At 36.0% G+C, this 14675-nt stretch overlaps 1 protein-coding gene across 1 annotated transcript in view; it reads left to right on the top strand.

The window, feature by feature from the left end:
* Positions 1 to 14675, top strand: part of HIF1A (hypoxia inducible factor 1, alpha subunit (basic helix-loop-helix transcription factor)) — a 54796-nt gene that overhangs the window by 17358 nt on the left and 22763 nt on the right. Inside the window, exons 2-4 of the mRNA XM_014545934.1 lie at positions 12838 to 13028; positions 13742 to 13887; positions 13972 to 14056. Coding sequence (XP_014401420.1) covers positions 12838 to 13028; positions 13742 to 13887; positions 13972 to 14056 — 422 coding nt within the window. The remainder of the gene's footprint in view (positions 1 to 12837; positions 13029 to 13741; positions 13888 to 13971; positions 14057 to 14675) is intronic.

The raw sequence follows: 14675 nt of genomic DNA, 5'->3' as shown, positions 1-14675 counted from the left end.
GGGGAGAATTATATCTACCTGGGTCACTATTACGATCGTATTTAATTGCCATTGTTACTTCTGTGGGAGCAATACCTTTTGCTGCTGCTTTAGATTGGGCTTCCTTTTCTACCTCATGTAGCATCTTGTACGATTTTGTTAATTCATTTTTTTCATGCATGTGGTTGGTGATGTTGATCATGAGTCTTTCTGTGCAGCCCTGGTTTTCTGGCATTGCTAATCTTTTACTTGTAGCTTTGGCTGTATCCCAAATATAGAATTGAGCAAACTTCCGAGAAACACCATCCGAAGGATGTAAAGTTCCAGTACAGTGATAAACTTGTCCGTGTATTCTAAAATAGTATGGCCCATATATGGTGATGCAATATTTGCACCCATGGAAGCAAAAGCAAAAGAACTATTTATGGAATGAATATTTTTCATGAAATTTTTACTGTCAGAATCTTCATTTGTCATTAATCTTTTTAAATATGCTGGGTAATCTGGAAAATGTGTATCATTTGAACAGACTTTCCCTTTGCTACAACCTTGAGTAAATTTCCCATCGGATGGTTTTTCATCAGAGAAATTTAGTGAAAGGAAAAATTCACACCTAACAGTCATTCCACCACAACCATGTTCGAGAATTGCATCCTCATGTACTCCATTTTCACTGAGAAGGCAGTTCCTACCAGTATTGGTAGTACTTGTTGATGACTGTTCTCTAGACATATTCTGTCTTCGCCACTGCCATCTTTCAACTTCAAAGGCACTTTGGTCTTTAGACATTTTCTGTCGATGATCCCCGTGTTTTTCGGCATCAGAGCGATGTTTTTTCCAATAGCTGGTCTTCAGATACATTCTGTCGCAGGCACCGCTTTCTTTCAAGATCAGATGCAGATTGCTCTTCAGACATTTTCTGTTGATAACGTCGGCATCTTTTGGCTGCAGAGCTATGTTGTATCAACAGTTGTTCTTTAGACATAGTCCCACCTCTCTACTGTCATGGTCTGAGATGCAGGTGAATGAGAGTCCTGGCTGTCAGGCCGCTGAGAACTGTCTGACCAGCGGCTGATTCTGGCTGATTCTATGGGGGTGGGACTTCCTCCTCCCTGCTGTCAGTTTCCACAGCTGTGATGAGGAAGCTGGGGTGACAGAGGGAGCCACGCCCTCCAAGCTGCCCTCTCTCTCACTCTGCTCTATGTCCAGCAGTCTCCTGCTCTGCCAAGTCCTCCAAACCTCTCGCTCTCCGCCCACTCTACCGCTCTGCTCTCCACCAGGAGCCTGCAGGTGTGGCTAGGCGCAGCTGGCCTCGCCTCTCAGGGCGGCGATGGTCCCGGGAGCCGGTGGCTGCCGTTGCCTCCCAGGGCGCTTGACACCTGAGTATGCACATTAACCCGCCATCTTTGTTGGGTTAATTTGCATACTCACTCCTGATTGGCTGGTGGGCGTGGGCATCATGGAGGGACAGTCAATTTGCATCTTTCTCTTTTATTAGTATAGATGGGGACTTCAGTCTCAGGTGGACTCTGAGATCTGCCGCTTACTAACGACATTACTTAACCCCTTTTTATAGACAAGTAAACAGGATCAGAGTTTTTTAGGGAAAATTTATTTGGTAGCCTTGGATAGGATGAATTAGTATAGAAAACCAAGCCATTTGCTTTAGCACTTTTCCTTTGTCATTGTTTCCAGAATCTTTATCATGCTCAGGGTTTTAAACTAAATAGGAACAATCTTCTGGGTATGATTTCTATGTGTTTACCTTTATTCTGATATATGTGAATTTTTTTGTTACATAAGTACATGATTATTATAATTTATATATTATCTGTTATATTTAAATAATTAAAGACACATTCTTCTCAATACACAAATACACACATTAAGTTTAGTGCCACTGACTTCTTAAGTTCCAGTCTCACATCTATTACTGTCAGAAACTATGTAATAAGGGAAATGGAAAGAAAAACATTTACCAGCTGAGAGAGGGAGGTAATGGAAAGGGAGAAGAGTGATAGAGTAGGTGATAAGATTTTGGGAAAGCCATTAATACAGCTGTTATTCAAAAGTTACTTTTTAAAAATTATTTCAAAGAATTGAGAAAACCATTCCACGTTACCACATTTTTCATTTGGTCATCTTTGAAGCCTGATCATGATCTAATATTTTTGAAGTCAAGTTATTGGATTTTATTAAGTACACACTTTATTACTGGCCTGTCCTTAAATTGTACCTTTAGCTTTTTATTCCCAGCAATTGTACCTTGCTCTATGTAGAATTGCCCAAGCCACTCCTCTCAGTGTTCTTCCTGACAAACATAATTGTCATATTATGCATATGTAGTTACAGCTAAAAATAAATTTTTCCTATTTTTTCAGAATTTGCTAGTTAACCTGTTAAATCTCTGCTATAAGACCTGCTAATGGTTCTCAAACTTGTGTTGCTTTTAAGTATCACCTGGGTGTTTAGTTAATAATGAGGAATCCCAGGTACCCACCTTCAGAAATTCTGATTTGGTAATTTTCAGATAGGACTCAGGAATCTGTAAATTTTACAAGCGCCAATTGACGAAACATACACCTTGAACAGATAAGAGTGCTCCTCAGAATCACCTGTGAAACTGGTTTTAAACAGACATGACCAACTGTCGAGTGTGTTTCCCTCCACGTCCCGCGTGGATTAGGGTTCGAGATCTGAAAAGAGGAGCCGCACACAAATGAGAGAGAAAAGAGACAAGAGACAATTTGGAAATATTGGGGAGCCAGGCGGGCAAGTCCAGAAGGACTTCCACTGATGCTCAGGCCGCTCCAACCTTTTATTGATCTGGGGTAGCCCTTAGGTAAGGAGACTTCAATGACACACAGATTAGCTCATCAGCAGACAATTTCCAGAAATAGGCAGAATAGCTAATCAACAATAATCAACAAGGATTTACATTAAGTATCTAAGGAATTAAGTGAACTAAGTTGGGGATGATGCTTCAGCTACCATTATCTAGATTAACTGGATGGTGCACAGCCCCGACCTTTGCTAGGGCTTCAAAGGTCACTAGCTTTTGGGGGTCTCTACTCTATGCTCAGCTAGTGAAGACAATAAGCGGTTTCCCACACCAAACCTACAATTTGAATTTCCAGGGTTGGGATCTAGCACATATATATCTCGGAGCTAAAAATTCTGTTGGTGATTGTGATATTTACCACAGGTCAACCATTGACTGATCTGATCTAAGTCCTTAGTGTGTATAGTTACTGAGTTCTAAGTATGTGGCAATGTAAAGGTCTTAGAGTTCACTCTGTTTACTGTATTTATAAAGCATTTGGGCAGATTTTTTAAGAGAAAGTTTTGTGGATTTTTTAAAATTTATTTTTAAAGAGAAAATTTTAATAAACATTTTGAGTGTGGATGAACAATCTTTTTCTTTTCTTTCTTTTTCTTTCTTTCTTTCTTTATTTTTTATCCTCACCCGAAGATAGAGAAACATTGATAGGTTGTCTCCTGAACATGCGGGCGTAGTAATTTGTGTTTTAAGAATCCCTCCACGTGGTTGTGGTGCAAGCTAAATGTTGAGAACCTTCATCTTAGAGAAAAAGTTTCATATCCACATTTTTTGTTTTATTTATCTAATACTTTACATTGTAAGTGATCAGGGATTTTTTGAGAGACTCAGTACCAATTCTGAACCAGGAGAGAAGTGATTAAAATCACTATTTAGGAATAATCTAAAATACGTGTGTGTGTGTGTGTGTGTGTGTGTGTGTGTGTGTGTGTTGTTAATCCTCACCCTATTTAAATAAGTAAAATAATAAATATTTTTCCATTGATTTGTATTTATTTACTTATTGTTGATTTTTTTGTCTCTGTATTTTTTAAAAATCTTTATTGTTGAAAGTATTACATAAGTCCTCCTTCCCCCCTCCCCCATTAACCTCTTCCAACCCACTGCTGTTCTCCTCCCCTCCCCCCAGGCCCTCACCATCCCATTGTCTATGTCCACGGGTTATGCATATATGCATACAAGTTCATTGGTTGATCTCTTCCCACCTACCCTCCTCTGCCTTCCCTCTGAGGTTCAATAGTCTGTTCATGCTTCTATGTCTCTGGGTCTATTTTTGATCATCAGTTTATTTGGTTCATTAGATTCCACATATGAGTGAGCTCATGTGATACTTACCTTTCTCTGACTGGCTTATTTCACTCAGCATAATATTCTCCAGGTCTATCCATGCTGTTGCAAATAGTATGAGTTCTTTTTTTACTGCTGCATAGTATTCCATTAAATGTACCATAGTTTTTTATCCACTCATCTGCTGATGGGCCCTTAGGCAGTTTCCAAATCTTAGCTATTGTAAATGGTTGCTGCTATGAACTTAAGGGTGCATATATTCTTTCTGATGACTGGTTTGGGTTTCTTGGGATATATTCCTAGAAGTGGGTTCACAGGGTCAAATGGGAGTTCCATTTTTAATTTTTTGAGGAAACTCCATACTGTTTTCCACAGTGGCTGCACCAGTCTGTATTCCCACCAGTGGTGTACTAGGGTTCCCTTTTCTCCACATTTTCACCAACACTTGTCCTGTGTTGATTTGTTGATGATAGCTATTCTGACAGGTGTGAGGTGATATCTTGTTGATTTGATCTGCACTTCTCGGATGATAGTGACTTTGAGCATGTTTTCATATGTCTCTTGGCTTTCTGTATGTCCACTTTGGAGAAATGTCTATTTAGGTCCTTTACCCATTTTAAAATTGTTTTGTTTGTCTTCCTTTTGTTAAGTTGTAAGAGTTACTTATATATTTTGGAGATTAACCCCTTATCGGATGTATAATTGGAAAATAAATATGTTCTCCCATGTAGTGGGCTCTCGTTATTTTGTTGATGGTTTCTTTTGCAGTGTAGAAGCTTTTTATTGTAATGTAGTCCCATTTGTTTATTTTCTCCTTAGTTTCCATTGTCCTAGGAGATGTATCAGTAAACTTATTGCTACGAGAGATGTCTGAGATTTTGGTGCCTATGGTTTCTTCTAGGACTTTTATGGTTTCACGCCTTACTTACATTTAAGTTTTTTATACATTTTGAGTTTACTCTTGTGTTTCCATTGATTTTTTTAAAGAGAGTGGAAGGGAGAGAAACAGATAAATATCCATACGAACAAGAAAGAGAGAGAGAGAGAGAGAGAGTGACAGAGAGAGAGAGAGGAGAGAGAGAGAGGAGAGAGAGAGACATCGATTGGTTGCCTTCCACATGCGCCCCAACCTGGATCTGGGCCAGGGATAGAAACTGCAACAAAGGTACTGCCCTTGACCAAGGAAACCCAAAAAGCCTTTGGTGCAAGGGCCTATGCTCTAACCACTTAGCACACTGGCCAGAACCAAAAGCATTTTTTTAAAAATTGATTTCAGAGAGGAAGGGGGAGAGAGAGAGAGATAGAAAACATCAATGATAAGAGAGAATCATTGATCAGCTGCCTCCTGCACGTTCGCTACTGGGGATCGAGCCCGCAACTCTGGCATGTGCCTTTGACTAGAATCGAACCCAGGACCCTTCAGTCTGCAGGCCAGTGCTCTATCCATTGAGCCAAAGTGGCTAGGGCAAGCATATTTTTTAAAAAATAAACAGAACACAAATATACATTAATATAAATAGTTATGTCTATTAGCTTATTAATCTAATTAATGTATAAATAGATGTGGCAAAGATTTCATTTTCAGAATGTACCCTCTAATTTAAAATAGTGATTCTTTTTCCCTATTTATCTTACTGCAACATTAGAATATCAAGTATTTAAGCATTTTTTGTGAGGTTATTGGAAGGTGAATAATCCATCTTTTCTCTAATTGTGGGTATTTAAGTGATATTTCCATGCTAGTAAGATAATGGCCACCTAAAGCAAGAAATTTAAGTTGCTTTCAAAAATAAAATAAGTGTATATATGTTCTGAATATTTTCCTTTAGAAACAAATCATTTCACCTGTATTTTTGGAATTTCAAATTATGAAATGCTGAATTTTCAAAACCTGAAAGTTAGATTAGAATGAGAAGTTGAAAATATTAAATTATACTACTTACTCATTCTTTACTTTCCTCTTCTTAGAAAATACATTTAAAAGTTAGTTTATACTAAAAGTCTGATTTTTCTAACACATGCAGGTACATAGATGGTGTCAGTTTATTAGTGAATTTTAAAGTACAAAATCTGTAATTTTGTCATCTTGAAACTCTATTGCTAATATTTTGTAAACTTCGCTAACATATATCATTGTATCTTTCTGGTTTTAACTGCATTTATAGATGATATGTCCGTATGTATGTCTGTATACATATATACACATTTATTTCTCTCTATATACATGCATTACACGCCCCTATAGAGAAATGGATTCATGCTCAAATTTCATTGTATAACTTGCTCTTTTTACATAGTACTATATTGTAACATCTACTGTAAGCACAGATTAATTTTTGTAGACTTTTCCTTGTCTCCTAAAATTTTATGTTACTTGATTTTATAAAAAGATTATTGCTGTAACTAATGTTTTGTCAGTTAGGAATTGACCCTGGTAACTACTATTGAATAAAGTCAAGAAACATAAAGATAACTAGAATATATGTTCCATGAGGGTAGCAACTTGGTCTCTTTTGTTTATTGAACTATGCCCCATGCTGAGAACAGTGTTTGGCTCATAAGAGACAATTAAGAAATATTTATTGACTAAATGAATGATATTTTCTAACATGATTATGCTAAAATTTCATTTTTAAGTTTATTGATAATGATTAGAACTCAAGACGTTTTCCTGGAGAAAATAATTATGAATTATAGTTAGATGTCCTGAAAATGTAATTTATATTTAATTTGAAGTGTCAGATTTTTGCTGTTGTTTTTTTTTTTCATTAAGGATGGATTTTTAAAAATTAAACATCTGTTTGAAGTGTTCTGGTTTTGTAGCAATTATCAGATGGAAAGTATAACAATAGATCTTATTAATAATAAGAATACTCCTAATAAATATAAAAATATAAAATACTTGTCTAAGAGTAACCAGGCTTGGAGAAAAAGCCACTAGGATTAGAAATCAACTTAAAGAAAACTTTCATGTCTTGATGAAAATTCCAACACTTTCCTGAAAAAGACTGTACAAAACAAAACGTCAACTTCTGTGTTTCTTGCTGGGCTAGAAAGACATTTATAAAAGTGATAAAGGTATTGATTGTAAAATGGTTAACAACATTAACTACCACTGATGTATTTTCCTAACCACATAAGCTTAGGACAAAACAATAAAAGACATTGTGGATCGTAGTGATGAGGGAAATAATCTTTAAACCTCAAACCTCTTTTCAGCAAATTGGTATCCTACATTCTCAGCTTTCTTCTCCTTGTGCCTCTAAATCTCTTCTCTTGAAAGATCACTTACTCTCCTTGGTGATATTTGTGCTGTTCACTTTATGCTGCTTGGTTGATTTTTCCCCCCACTTATATCTATTTACCTGTATTTGCAAGTGCTTATCCAGATAATCACAGTAAATCCAAATAGTATGCCTTATTCATAGTTCTGGCATTATTATGCTGTTTAATTATGATTGTAATCTGTAGGATCACAGGAGCACTGATAAAGCACAAATTCAGGGATCCCAAAAGGAATGTTCAAAGGACAATCAACCTTCCATGGGCTGAAGTCAAGGTCAAATAGCAGATTTGAGCCATTACTAAAGTGAAGTAAAACTTACACACATCCCTACTAATAATACAAAGATAAATAAGTCTGTTTCCTGTCTTCAAGAGCTTTTAAGGATTGTTGAGGAAGATAAAATACAGCAAAATAACCAAAGTGGGTCAGATCTAGGAGAGAGGAGCAGTTTTAGAAGACAGAACAGAAACAAAGTGATGCTAGAGTTAAAAATGGAAAGTTTCTCACACAAACTTACCAGGTCACATATTCAAGAGTACTCCAGGCAGAGAGAGTGGGGTAAGTGAACCAGAAGGAATGAAATATTATGCTTTTGATTAACTGCAGTGTGTCTGAAGAATGTGGGAAATGATGAGGGTGAAGAGATGGGCAGGGAGCTAGATAAGGATGGGTTTTGTTGGAAATAATTATACTTTGCCCTTTGTACATCTGATAAAATTGTAAGGACATACATAATACCAGGTTTCTTATTTTGGAAGGATCATTGTGATAGTAATTTGAGGGAGAAATTAAAGTGAAGTAAGGGAAGGATGAGTTCAGTCAGTGGTTCCCAAATTGCACTGTGTATCTGCACCTTTAGAGTTTTTAAAAATCCAGATTTGTGGGCCCTGCTTCAGATCTACTGAATCAGAATTTACAAAGATAGAGCCCAGAAGTTTGAAATGTTGCTTTATGTCCCTTAAGTGATTATCATGCAACTAGACCTGCATTTGGGAATATAGCTATTTCAGTAGACTTAAGTGGGAGGCTGTTTAAGCCTCATCAGGGTTGTTTTGCTTATCAGTACTAGTATATTCCTAGTACCTAGCACAGTCCATGGTACTTGATAGATGCTCAATAAATATTTACCGAATGACTATTTCTTGAGTGGAGGAGGTTATTCTGAGTTTCAGGAAGGCTCTTCCCCTCTTGTGTTTTGGTTCTCTAGAGTTATGATCATTAAATTAGCTAATACATAAAAGCACTCAACACAGTGCCTGGTGCATAGTAAGTGCTCAATAAATGTTAGAAGGGGAAAATTCTCTTCATCTTTTCTCTCATGGTACTTTGTGTGATTAGATATCTTGGCAATTGCTTATGCCTAGCCAGATATCTTGAAGTGAGTATGTAGATTGCTTTTATTGTAGGGATCCACATATTGAGCAAATAACAACACCAACATTAGTGAGCTAAGATGTTCAAATAGCTTCTCTGTACAAATTAAAAACAAAATATAGTGGGAGTATATGAGGTAGTGTGCTCTGATTCTCTCCCCTTTGTGGTTGGCATTACCCGTTAAAGGTTGCCTTGCTTTGAAGAAATGGCGGACAGTGAAGCAGAGAGCATTGCCATTGTAGATGCCTTTCAATTAGGATTTTGGATTATGAGCAGACTCCAGGAAAGCCTGGCCATGAGTCCCTCCAAATAGCTTAGGGTCAAGTCCTAAATTTAAAGCCAACCCCTGTACCTCTTTTTTATGTCTTTGGAGATGTGAAGAAAACACATTTTGAACTTTATAATAATGACTTAAGAATACTTACCTTGGTAATCAGAATAAGTTTCTGAGAGGCAGCATAGACTATTGTTAGTAGCATAGTTTTTAGAACCAGACAGCTTGAATTTGATTATAAGCTCTACCATTTATTAACTCTGTAATCTATTTAACCAGGTTCCTATTTATAACATGGTTATGATAATAACAATTAAATAAGTTAATAGATGAAAAATACTTAAATGCCACTGTGTAATATTATGCACCATGTAGAAATGTTTGAATTTAAAGCTGCAGGTCAAAATGCCAACTAAGGAACATGAATATTTTCCTTTGGCATGAGATTTTAAGAAGTACACGCAGTTAAAGCAATGAGATAACAATTTTCACCTATCAGCTTGGCAAAAATTAAAAAGATATAAAGGGTCCATAATATCTATTACTGCAGAGTGCTTGGGGAAATGGATACACACATTCATGGATTGGCAGAGACAAAAATGGGTATAGACCTTTTTGGAAAGGAATATTTAAATGCCACATCCTTTATCAGCAGTTCTCAACCTGTGGGTCGCGAACAATGAAAATACATCCTGCATATCAGATATTTACATTATGATTCATAACAGTAGCAAAATTACAGTTATGAAGTAGCAACAAAAATAATTTTATGGTTGGGGGTCACCACAACATGAGGAACTGTATTAAAGGGTCGCGGCATTAGGAAGGTTGAGAACCACTGCTTTAGATCATGGAATTTCACTTCACAGTGTCTATCCTGTAGAAATACTGGTGCAAGAAGTACAGAACACAACTTACAGCCTCATGGGCCAGAAAGAGTTTTAAAGTCAGCAAGTAAAAGAGTTGAGAGGTTTTAAAAATTTTATATATTAACTTTATTAGAAACTAGAGGCCCAGTGCGCAAAATCGTGTGAGACCCCAGACCCCGCTGTGCTGCCACAGGACCTCACACTCTGCCACACCTCGTTTGGTCGTTATGGCCACAGGCCTTTTATAATATAGATAACTGATCATCTGTTAACATTTTGAATGATTATGATCTAATTTTAGTTCTTAAAGTAACATGTTTACAATCAAGTACACTAACAGGCTTTTCTTGTGCAATTAGTAGGCAGCACAGATAGATGACTTAAAATATCTGCAATTATTTTGTGTTCTTGTTAATCTAAAGAATAATAGGCATTCTCTGTGATATGGCTATTGCTTTTTCATGAACTCTATACAAGAAGCTTAAGACAGTGGTTCAAAATTATCATCCTAAATATATTTCCTCTACAAAATAATTTCAAGATATAATGTTAGTTTCTTGTCCAGTAATGTATGTTGAATAATAATAAAATTGTAAGTGTGTGGAAATAATAGTTCCACAAACATTGAGCTGTTTTTTTGGTTTGCTCAAACAATAGTTCTAGGACAGTCATGGAATTGGGTAAGTAAACTATTCAAAAGATAGAAATTTACTATATGTACTCTTAACTAATATCCAGTGTGACTAGCAGTGTGTGAAATAGCACCTTATGCAGATACATAAGTAACAAATTTACTTGATCTGTACTTAATAAAATAAAAACAACATAGATGGGAATTGATAATTTTGAGTAATACAGTGAGCTTATTTGCATGCTGAAAATCTGCCAGTTTCTTTCTGGTCTTCAAACCTAAACCTGTTGTGCAGTTTAAGTAGTAAGTAAACAAATAGTACAGGATTCATCTTTTCATTCATCACATGTCTAACAAATAATTCTTGGTCAATGCTATAATTCTTTGGGGTGTGACCTGATCAAAGTCTTCCTGTGAGTAGACCATGAAGGGCAGTGCAGATGCTGAAACTCATAAGAACTTTGGAAACTTTAAGCTTAGAAATGTTTTAAGAGCTCCCATAGTCACATATGAAGAACATCAGATAAATTTTATTAAATTTTTATTATAGGTCTCCTAATTATTTTATGTCTAGAGTGATTATGTAATTGAGGGCATACTGATTTTCATTACCTTCATCTAATTTAGGTTTGTCAACCCTTGAAGTATCATGTTACTTATTTCAATTAGGGTTATTTTCCAAAATTTGGCACATGTTCGGATTCTTATCCTTACAGTCTTCACTAGCTTAAAATATTGTCTTTTAAATGCTTTATTCAAGCTCACATTTCTAATGGCTTTGTCTTATAAATTTAGTTGCCATATCTTGAGCAATCATAATCTTCAAAGTTCTGAGTTTCACTATCTTATCACTGTTGTGACAATACAACCTGTTATTCACATGTTAACAACATAACTGGAGCGAGCATGTGCTAAGAACCCTGCCTATTTCTTGAGAATGTTGCTTCTATGATTGAACCTTGCAGCTCTGCAGATTATTTGGAGGAAGGAGATATTTGAGGTGAAGACAATTACGCACTTCATTCATAGAACTAAAGAGGATTAAGTGAAATAATGTTGGTACAGTCCTTAGCATACTGCTAAGTGCTCAATAAATGGTTATGGCTATTTTCAACATTTAATAAGTAATTGACTCATCAGGATTAGGTTGAATGTCATAGGGAAAGCAGCTGAGTGAGACAGAAGCAGCATTCTCCATTAAGAAGATAAAACATTGTGGAAGAGCAAAGATTTTGAAGTAAAAACAAACACCTGGGTTCAAATCCCATCTGCTACATACTGGCTATTTTTAACCAGCTGCCTCCCCATTTTATCATCTGACAATATTTAACCAATTTATAGGTTGTTATGAGAGAACTAAGCACCTTGTAGAGGGCAGTGTTTGGCACATTGTAGGTTTTAATAGATAGCTATTAAAGAAGAAGCTAAGTACAGAACCCAGTTTAGCTTTGTTGCTATGCAGTTAAGCAGAGAAACTCAATTCTGCATGGTCTGATTTATGAAAATGTTTTTTACTGACTTTATTCTTGGAAGAGTTCCCCAAAGATACCTTATTAACACCTTTGTTAATCTTTATTAATACATTCCTTTCTTAGTACTGTGCCACATCTTTGTTTTTTATAAACCCACATTTAGTTAGTACCTATTGTGCTAGTCATAGATAGGGGCTGTTAAGGGAGTAAGCAACCTGAAAACAGTAGTTTATTATAGCTGCTAATATAAATTCCTATAGCTTATAGTCACTACTGCTCATATGGTAAAAGGGAGGGTGGGAGAGTATTGGAGTCAAAAGAAAACTTGAGTCAAAAATGTATTTGTAGCTATTACTATTCTGTTTAAAAACACCTGCTTTCAAGTTACTATGTACAACTTCCGTTTCTCTAGACTTAATCATGATTTCTCTATGTTGAGACTTTTTGAATGGCTATGAAGGTGCAGCCTTCATATACAGGCTATTTTTCAGATTTGGGCTAAAACAAAAACATCCTCTTCAAATTGACCTGCCAGGGAGGAAACACCTGTTTCAGACAGGTTTAAAACTTCATGTTGGACTTCTTATTGGGAGTTCTTATGTCTGCAGTAATCCAAAAATTTCTATAACTCTCTATCCAAAAATTTCTATAACTCTCTATTAAAAATGCATTCATGTAGTAGAAAAATCTCTATATAATTTCATTACATAGCATCTTCTAATCCTTCAATGGTAAGCAGAATGTAAATTTAGTTTATTCAAGCAAAGGCAAACTAACAAATTTTCTGTCTCTTTTCTCCCCCCTCCCATTCCTTTTTGTTATATAGGATAAGTTCTGAACGTCGAAAAGAAAAGTCTAGAGATGCAGCCAGATCTCGGCGAAGTAAAGAGTCTGAAGTTTTTTATGAGCTTGCTCATCAGTTGCCACTTCCCCATAACGTGAGTTCGCATCTTGATAAGGCTTCTGTTATGAGGCTTACCATCAGCTATCTGCGTGTGAGGAAACTTCTGGATGCTGGTGAGTTGTTTTACTAGGGCATACTAGGCCTAAAAATTAGAAATTAAAAGTAATTAGAAATTATATTTAGAGGATGGTCATACTCTCAATTCTTCCTTAATATGATTGCCTTTTTATTACATGCTTTTAAAGCTTCAGGCCTTTTGCCCCTCTTTATTTCCTGCCCCACCTACCTACCTATCTCCTTCCCCTTTCCCCCTCACTGAAGGATACGTTTACTCATTTGAGAGAGAGAGAGATCTATATGAAAGAGAAACATCAGGCAGGTGCCCCAACCAAGAATTGAACCCTCAACCTTCTGGGGTATGGGACAACGCTCCAACAAACTGATCCTCCTGGCCAGGGCCCTACCTACCTATCTTTTATTAACATGACCATTCTTTCTCTTTTCAGTGGTTTGCCTTGGCTTGCCTTGCTGTGTTACTTTAAATAATCATTAAACATAGCTGGCAAATCTAATTTTAGTCTTCCTGTTCTCTGGCCTTTGCCGGAGGGCCTTGACTGTTCTTGGCAAATCTAATTTTAGTCTTCCTGTTCTCTGGCCTTGACTGTTCGGTGTTAAAAGGAGAGTGACGAGGGGGCGGAGATTTTAATATGCAGAAAAAATATATGTTATGTGTCTTAAATAAATGGAGAAAACTTTATTGAAACATGTAAGTATTCATTTAAGTATAACTTTTAAATTATTTTCCTTTTGTTTGTGCTCTTTTTAGGTGATTTGGATATTGAAGATGAAATGAAGGCGCAAATGAATTGCTTTTATTTGAAAGCCCTGGATGGTTTTGTTATGGTTCTCACAGATGATGGTGACATGATTTACATTTCTGATAATGTGAACAAATACATGGGGTTGACTCAGGTAAAATACCCTTATATTAAGAGTCCTTCTTTATATATTTATGATTTTATGATGTAGATCTAATTTTTTAAAATATGTTTACAGTTTGAACTAACTGGACACAGTGTGTTTGATTTTACTCATCCGTGTGACCATGAGGAAATGAGAGAAATGCTTACACACAGAAATGGTGAGAAGAAAAGTCTATTGTTTGATATAATGTGACAGGTGGTTTTACCTAATCAGATTCTGTTACTAATTTTTAGATTTTGTTATTGTACTAAGGCAAAACATCATTTCATGTTAATTAAATGTTACTCTATTCTTGGTTAAATCCATTCTATTTTTAAAGAATTTCATTAAAAATATGTAAAAAATGTTTTTAAAGCCCACCTAATTCCACAAATATATAGCTATAAGAATAGATAACATAAAATGGAAAAATAAATAAAGATCAGGACCAAGGAAGTTACAAATTAAAATACAACATTAAGACAAGACGTCAATATAAATGGCAGATTATAGGATTTTAGACAATTACTAAAGTTGAGGTCCCTATTTGAATTTAAGCTTTCTAAAGGCTCAAGAAAAAGAAAAGAGATTTTAAAGAACATAATACTTGCTTATTTGACCTTTCATGATGTTCGCAGTAACTTGAGAATATGTAATTAATTATAAAGTGTTACATTATGGATGACCCCACATTATCAACAACAAAAAAGACCTAACACCTCTAACTCTTAAGAATAAATTGTTAAAAATAACCAAATGTTCCAAGATTTGGGGAAAGAGCCTCCCCCCCCCCCCCC

Source organism: Myotis brandtii, unplaced genomic scaffold (assembly GCF_000412655.1).
Source record: "Myotis brandtii unplaced genomic scaffold, ASM41265v1 scaffold423, whole genome shotgun sequence".
NCBI lineage: Eukaryota > Metazoa > Chordata > Mammalia > Chiroptera > Vespertilionidae > Myotis > Myotis brandtii.
Note: the sequence above shows the minus strand (reverse complement) of the source record. Positions and strands in the feature narration are given on the sequence as shown.